Raw genomic sequence first — 8,771 nt, forward strand, 5'->3', positions numbered from 1 at the left:
GTAGGGGGCTGATGTGCACCAGGTGGTGCCAGGCAGCCTCCAGCCATTGCTGGCAGTCTTGCAGCAGCAAGTCCAAAAACTGCACCAGAAAGCCCAGGGCGAGCTCTGGCTCCATGTTGCCAACTGCGGCGGCATCCCCAAAGAGACCCACCGACACACACGGGCGCAGAGACCAACGCTTTGCTGTCCCTCGGCGAGGTTGGCAAGCAAGCAGAAAAGCTGAGAACCGGCTGTCCAGGGGGGTCCCTTTAAGCACGAGCCTCAGATAGCCTCAGACAGCAGCCACACAAAGCAACTACTGACCTGATGCCCTGCCAGAACCGGTTTCAGCTGCCCTTAAATGCTCCCCAACGTCCAATTGGCGTGGACGTGCTAGTTCGAATTAGCAAAATGCTAATTCGAGCTTGTTTTTAAGTCTAGATGCGATAATTCGAATTAGCTGAGTTCGGATTAACTAAGTTAGTTCGAATTAGCGCGTAGTGTAGACATACCCTCTCTGTTTATCTCTTTATCTATCTACCGCCTCTCCAGCTCCATATATTCGAACTAGGCCCTGAAACTAATCATGCCAGGCCTGACAGCACTGAGGTTGGGTGGTCCCACAGGCAGCTGGGTAGGGGTGAGACAGCTCCAATGCACCGCCCAGCTCTGGCTGTCGGAAGGATGCCCTGGGCCTTTAAGAGAAAACGCAGCTCAGGCATGGAGCAGAGCTGCTCGGAGTAGTCCTGTGTCACCTCAGAGCAGGGGTGGGGAACCTGAGGCCCTGGATGTGGCCCCTGAGTAGCCTGGACCTGGCCACGAAAGCTTAGGGATTCCTCCAGCATTGGGGAGTGTGCATTGGTACTCCAGCTTCCCCCCCCAGCATCTCCCCACAGCCCCCAAACCCGGACTGATTTTTCTATGGGTTAGGGGCCCCCCAATCCAAAAAAGATTCCCCACCCCTGCCCTGGAGACTAACAAATAAATAGTGCAAAACCCGCTTCCACAGATGAGATGATCTTGGGATCCGAAAAAGGGGGGTGGGCTCAGAATAAGAAAGGAGGGAGTAAAGGAAAAGACCCCTGTGCTCTTGGTGTGAGACATGCCAAGTGGTCAGCAAGTGGTTGGTGGGAGCGGTCGGGAGGCAGCCAGCAAGGTGGTGCCAGAAAGCAGCAAGCCAGTGGATGGTGAGTTACTAGTGGCGTGGGTGAGAGGCCACCTCCCCCTCTTTCAGGATGGGATAAAATAATAAAAGTGCAAGTGATGAGGAGAAATTACAAACACACTATTGCAGGGCAATCAAGGCCTAGTCACCTACCTCTTGGCCTTTCTCGACAGACGACGGCCAAATCATGCACACGAGGGACAGAGAGCTAGTAACTGGAATTCAGGTCGACTTAGGGCCCCGGTGGGGGACACAGATAGTAGAATTTGTTCATGGCTTAAAAACTCAGGTGCTCCATGCCGGAGAGATACCCATCATTAACCAGAGGAACAGGCCTAGAGACCAGGCAGGGCTGGAAAGTCTGACTCAGCTAGGCACATCCGACTCCAATTCCACTGGAGCGAACAAACCCAGTGCAAACACCAATCCAGCCTCTAACCTGCCTATAGGGTCTCTCTTGTTCCCCAGCTATTCTGGGGGGCAGACAGTGACTGCAGGATAGGCCTCAGCTGCCCTCCATCCACAGGCACATCCTCTTGGTACAGATGTGGTCTCCTCATCTCAAAAAAGATCGACTAGCATTAGAAAAAGTTCAGAAAAGGGCAACTAAAATGATGAGGGGTTTGGAACAGATCCCATATGAGGAGAGATTAAAGAGACTGGGACTTTTCAGCTTGGAAAAGAGGAGACTAAGAGGGGTTATGATAGAGGTCTATAAAAGCATGAGTGGTGTGGAGAAAGTGAATAAGGAAAAGCTATGTACTTGTTCCCATAATATAAGAACTAGGCGCCACCAAATGAAATTAATGGACAGCAGGTTTAAAACAAATAAAAGGAAGTTCTTCACACAGCACATAGTTAACCTGTGGAACCCCTTGCCTGAGGAGGCTGTGAAGGCTAGGACTGTAACAGGGTTTAAAAGAGAACTAGATACATTCATGGAGGTTAAGTCCATACATGGCTATTAGCCAGGATGGGTAAGGAATGGTGTTCCTAGCCTCTGTTTGTCAGAGGGTGGAGATGGATGGCAGGAGAGAGATCGCTTGATCATTACCTGTTCGATACACGCCCTCTGGAACACCTGGCATTGGCCAATGTCAGCAGAAAGGATACTGGGCTAGCTGGACCTTTGGTCTGACCCAGTACGGCCATTCTTATGTTCTTATGCTTTTAGTGAGTCTGTTCCCCCAGTTTGTCCCCAGGGACTGTACTTTGGGGGTAGGTCTCTGAGTGGAGCCCTGGACATCCCCCCACGCAGGAGTTGGGGGCTCCAACACCCCCTAGGTTCTGAACATCTGGAGATGATGGGGAAGCCTCTGACTCCCTCTTCCAGCCTTTCCTCTGCCTCCCACCCAACGAACAAGTCCTGCCAGAGCGGGAGTCCATTTCTCTCTTGGGGTAATGGAGAAACTCCTGGGTTCTGTTTGTCATCCTGACACGTAGTCTCTGTGTGACCTAGGTCATTGCTCATCACCATGTGCCTCGGTTTATCTGTGTGTATAATGGGAATACATTCATAGTGAATGTACGTTCAATGTACATTCATCACCAAATGAAATTAATGGGTAGCAGGTTTAAAACTAATAAAAGGAAGTTCTTCTTCACACAGCGTGTTATCAACCTGTGGAACTCCTTGCCAGAGGAGGCGGTGAAGGCTAGGACTATAATAGAGTTTAAAGAGAAGCTGGATAAATTCATGGAGGTTAGGTCCATAAAAGGCTATTAGCCAGGGGATAAAATGGTGTCTTTGGCCTCTGTTTGTCAGAGGCTGGAGAGGGATGGCAGGAGACAAATCGCTTGATCATTGTCTTCGGTCCACCCTCTCTGGGGTACCTGGTGCTGGCCACTGTCGGCAGACAGGATACTGGGCTAGATGGACCTTTGGTCTGACCCAGTACGGCCGTTCTTATGTTCTTATGTAGTGACTTTCCTTTGCTAGGTGGTGTGAAAATCCTTCAGTGACAGGTGCTGGCGATGGTGACAGATGACAATTACTGATCTCCGATCCATTATCAACAGCTTGTATGTCTGGAGAAAGTGCTCGTGTTTCCCTTCAATCATCTCTCTCCAGGTCTGTCTGTCCACTATCGACACAGCCATTCCAGGCATTCCCAGGTTACACTGCCCTCAGGAGAGCGAGCTTTGTTCCAAGTGTTTTCTTCCTATTCCACGATCATGTTTAATTATACACAAATACACAGAGCAGCCAACTCCCCTCTGACTCAATACAAAGCAAAAGTGTCTCCTCTCCCTTTGGGAGCATCTGTTAATGGCTGTTTACTCCAGAAGCTGAATAAATAGCCCAGAAGCTAAGACAGGCTGGTCTCCGGCCTCCTTCCATGCAGAGGCTGCTGTTCCGTGACAGGCTGAGAGCACCGTCAGGGGACTGCCCGGAGCTGTACGGTGAGTGGTGCACACCGCTCTGTAGGCTCTCGACGTGGGATTGTTCAGCAGGTGCTGGGGTAAGAGAGACGCAGAAAACGGCGACCTGAAGGGGGTTCCCAGGGAAGTCCCTTGAATCTCAAATCTCCCAGCTGGCTGTTTCCATCTCAACAAACCTCGTGAAAATGAGGGTGTGGTAGGACTCAGTGGTAGGTGTCAGTCGGTGGCCCTTTCCGCTCTGTGAAGCCAGGAAACTCCCCAGGGCTGTGGCCACAGAGGATGAGTTTGCTCCCGTATCACTGACCAAACTGTTCCTCTTTTCTGTGCACCATCCCCCGGCCGATGGTTTCCAGCCCCGAGGTGGCTGCATTTCACAGGCACAGTGGGTGTCTCAGGGTGAAAGCTGTCAGTCGATGTGCAATAGAAACCCAAATTCCGAGGCTGTGTTTGTTACTGCGCTCAGGCCTCACGGAGGCATTTCTCTGTTTGGAGTAGAAATGGAGGGAAGGCCTCAGAAGCTGTGACTTGAAGGCTGAGCGTCTGTGAATGCAACCCCAAAGTGTATCTTCTTTGTTTGCAATCGAAAAAACAAATAACGCCAGTTACTTCAAAATAATGTTTCTGTGTAGACGTGCTCCTTAGTATGTTGCCAGATATCTTCACAAAAAAGTCCTGAACGTGGTAGGGGGAAAAATTGGTTGAGCAAAATAATAAAAAAGGGGGACTTGTTGAGAAAAAAACCCCCAGGAGACCAAACTTGTTAAGCAAAAAAATAAAATAAAATAAAATAAAATAAAAAGGCAGCGGTTCTTTTAAATTGACCTGCTCCTCTGCCCCAACCAGATATGGCAGGGAAAAATGTCCCCGCCACCCTTCCATCCAAGAAAAACTGAAAACACTGGACAGTTTACATGTCCGGTATTCTCTGGTTTTTTTTACTAGACAGAAGATACAATTAATGGACTGTCCGGCTGAAAACTGGACACCTGGCAACCCTACTCCTTACTGGCATTACAGTAGACTTCCGATAATCCAGTATCTTTGGGACCTAGGTGGTGCCGGATTATCGGATATGCCGGAGTATCGGGAGGTACTCTGGCAGGGGGCTGGGATGGGTCTGCTGGGAGCCGCATTGCATCTGGGGGGGTGGGTGGGGAATGGCGCAGTGAGGGGCGAACCCTCTGCCGTTTTGCAGGAAGGCGGGGGAAGCCCTGCACCGCCACCAAGAGTTTCCAGGAGGGGAGCAAGCTCCGCACCCCCCAGACTGCAGTAGTTATCGCCGAGCAGGGGGGTGAGGGGCGGTGCTGCAGGATCAACCCATCAGCACCCCGGCTGCTCTGCTCCACCGCTTCCCCAACTCCGCCGTTCTGTCTGTCCGGGGTGGGGGTCGGGACCCTTTAAGCACAGCCCTCGGCTAGCCTGAGACAGCAGCTCCACGCTCTAAATCCTCATCTGATGCCCTGCCGGCACTGCTTCCGGCCAGCCTTAACCCCGGTTCAGGGTCCACTCAGTGTGGACATGCTAGTTCGAATTAAAACGCTAATTCGAACTAGTTTTTTAGTCTGGATGCGTTAGTTCGAATCAGCTTAGTTCAAATTTACTAATTCGAACTAAGTTAGTTCGAATTAACGTTGTAGTGTAGACATACCCTATTTTCCTTCAGTCTCATTTGTCAGATATATTGCTTCTTCCCCCTCCCTCTGCTTTATTGCTGCCTTCACTTTGCCACTGAACCAGATTTTTCGACAAAGCTAGAATTTTCTTGACTGTAGAATTGAGGATTTTTAGCAATCTGATCAACTCTTCTTAAAAAACGCCCAATTTTGATTCACATTTCTCTATCTACATTTTCCTCGCAATCAGTTTTGTTGATAATTTACCTCAGCATTGGGGAAATAGCCCTTTTGAAGCCCTAAATTGCTGCAGGTATTGCTGGTTGGGAACTGCTCTCTGTTTGTCCATTAGAATAGATAGACTCATACATTGTAGAACTGGAAAGGACCTTGATAGGTCATCAAGTCCAGTCTCCTGCTCTCACAGCAGGACTAAGCCCCATCTAGAGTATCCCTGACAGGTGTCTGTCCAACCTGCTCTTCAATATCTCCAGCGATGGAGATTCCACAACCTCCCTAGGCAACGTATTCCAGTGTTTAGCAACCCTGACAGGGAGGATGTTTTTCCTAATGTCCAACCTCAACCTCAACCAGATCTTTTTCTTTATTTTGTTCTTCTCTTTCACATGCCCCGTCTTTCTCTCCTCTCAACTCCACAGTCCCAGATATTTCATTCTGTCTGCATTAGAGAGCCTCCCCCATTCAAATGGAGTCTTGGAGATGAGCACATCTTTAACCACAGGTATGTTCCAGTTGGGATTTCCCCCAGCACATGTCCCGGCAAAGGTGGGATTTGAGTCATTAGGGCTGTGTCTAGACTACATGCCTCTGTCGTCAGAGGCATGTAGATTAGACACATAGGCAAAGGCAAATGAAGCCGCGATTTAAATGATCGCGGCTTCATTTACATTTACATGGCTGCCACGCTGAGCCGACAAACAGCTGATCAGCTGTTTGTCGGCTCGCGCACTAGTCTGGACGCTCCCCTGTCGACATCAAAGCCCTTTGTCGGCAGCCCCGGTAAACCTCATCCCACGAGGAATAACGGGGCTGCCGACAAAGGGCTTTGATGTCGGCAGGGGAGCGTCCAGACTAGCGCGAGAGCCGACAAACTGCTGATCAGCTGTTTGTCGGCTCAGCGCGGCAACCATGTAAATGTAAATGAAGCCGCAATCATTAAATTGTTCCTCTTGGTTTCTGAGGACAGGACAAGGAGTAATGGGCTTAAAGTGCAGCAGGGGAGGTTTAGATTGGACATTAGGAAAAAATTCCTAATTGTCAGGGTGGTCAAATATTGGAATAAATTGCCAAGGGAGGTGGTGGAATCTCCCTCTCTGGAGATATTTAAGAACAGGTTAGATAGACATCTGTCAGGGATGGTGTAGGTGAAGCTTTGTCCTGCCTTGAGGGCGGGGGGCTGGACTCGATTACCTCTTGAGGTCCCTTCCAGTCCTATGATTCTATGATTCTATGAAATCGCAGCTTCATTTGCCTTTGCCTATGTGTCTAATCTACATGCCTCTGACGACAGAGGCATGTAGTCTAGATACAGCCTAGGTGCTTGGGACTCTCCTTACAGCACTGACTTTGTAGCCTGAGGGAGGTTGTGGAGTCTGCATTGTTGGAGTTATTTAAGGGCAGGTTTGACAAACACCTGTCAGGGAGGGTCTAGATGGTGCTATCTTGCCATGAGGGTAGGGGACTGGACTTGATGACCTCTCAAGGTCGCTTCCAGGCTTAGTGTTCTATGATTCATTGATAGTGTTCTATGTCTGGAAATGGGTGACGGGAAGGATCACATGATGATTACCTGTTGTGTTGTCTCCCTCTGGGGTATCTGGTACTGGCCACTGTCAGCAGATAGGATACTGGGCTAGATGGATGGTTGGTCTCACCCAGTCTGGCCGTTCTTATGTTCTTATGATTCTATGATTCATTGCTTTAAGGCAAAGCTACTCAACATGTGGCCCGCAGCCCGTTTGTTTGTGGCCCGCAGGTGGGAGCTAAAACAAAAAAGTAGCCAACAGTCTTCTGCTGATGTGTGTTTTAGTAGTTAAATTCCTGGGCTGTCATTGCTCATTAAAATGATGTCATATGGGTAGAAATCGGGTAGATATTGCATTTTATTAATATCAGCAGAACTGACTTAAATGGGGCCTGTGTGTTGTGTAGTCTTGCCTTAATCTTTGTATTCATGCTCATCAGTGTGACAGAAGCTATTTGCATATATTTGCATATTTATTAGTATGCAACCACACCTAAATTGCGGCCCTCGGCATGTGCTGTGAGTATCATTGTTGTCCTTGGGTCTTCCAAAGTTGAGTAGCTCTGCTTTAAGGGCCAATGAGGGATAACCAGAATCCACAGTCTTGTTTCCTGCTGATGCCTATTAAGGTTTTTAAAGCTGTGATGTGAAGGATTTGCCTTCATGTTTCACTTCTCTGAAAAATAAAAATGTGATTTTTCAGGGCATCAAGACAGACCAGTTTGTTTTACTCATTAAAACAGCGTCCAGTAGTGTATGTAGAATCTCATATTAACATTGTCTCTCCATTCAGGCATTTCTGCATTTCTACTGCGGCCATCGCTGTAGATTCTGCATACGCACAGGAAATCAGGGGTACATACGGTAGATGTAGAAGACACTGTTCTGCCTCAGAGTTGGAGATCTTCTCCCCCGCTCCATGTCAGATTCCAACACAACCGACTTCACCAACCCCTCCACCTTCATCCTGCTGGGCATTCCCGGCCTGGAGACGGCCCATACATGGATCTCCATCCCCTTCTGCATCATTTACGCCATAGCCGTTTTGGGCAACATCACCATCCTCTTCATTGTGAAGAGGGAGCTGAGCCTCCATGTGCCCATGTACTATTTCCTCTGCATGCTGGCTGTCACCGACATGGTCCTCTCCACGTCCATCCTGCCCAAAATGTTGGCAATCTTCTGGTTCAATTCCAGGGAGATCCCTTTCAATGGATGCCTCATGCAGATGTACTTCATTCACAGCTTCTCGGCGATAGAATCAGGGATCTTTTCGGCCATGGCGTTGGATCGCTACGTGGCCATCTGCCACCCCCTGAGACATTCCACTGCCCTGGCAAACTCTGTAGTGGCCAGAATCGGTTTGGCAGTGATGCTGCGTGGTTGCACGATCGTGCTTCCTTACCCCATTCTGGCGAAGAGGTGGCCATACTGCCGAACCAACATCATCCCCCACTCTTACTGCGAGCACATCGGCGTGGTAAAGATGGCCTGTGCTGACATACGCCTCAGTAGTTACTACGCGCTCTTTTTAATTTTCTCTGTGTTGGGACTGGATATCATCTTTATTACTGTGTCCTATTTTTTAATCCTCAGGGCCATCTTCAACCTTCCCACCAAGGACGCCCGGCTCAAGACTTTTGGGACCTGTGGGTCCCACCTCTGTGCCATTTTATCTTTTTATGTCCCTGCTCTTTTCTCATTTTTCACACACAGGTTTGGGCACAATATCCCCCTGAATTTCCACATTCTCCTCGCCAATGTGTACCTTCTGGTGCCCCCCATGCTGAACCCCATCATCTACGGGGTGAGGAGCAAACAGATCCGGGACAGGCTGCTCCGTCTCTTCCCTCACAAAGGGACCTAA

The 8,771-nt window shown here is 49.3% G+C and overlaps 1 protein-coding gene across 1 annotated transcript; it reads left to right on the forward strand.

The window, feature by feature from the left end:
- Window positions 1–7,772: 7,772 nt before the first annotated feature.
- On the forward strand, window positions 7,773–8,771 carry LOC102455994 (olfactory receptor 52R1-like). The gene is given in 1 exon segment (XM_006111281.4): window positions 7,773–8,771. A coding segment is annotated over 1 exon segment (999 nt).

Source organism: Pelodiscus sinensis, chromosome 1, assembly GCF_049634645.1.
Source record: "Pelodiscus sinensis isolate JC-2024 chromosome 1, ASM4963464v1, whole genome shotgun sequence".
Lineage (NCBI taxonomy): Eukaryota > Metazoa > Chordata > Testudines > Trionychidae > Pelodiscus > Pelodiscus sinensis.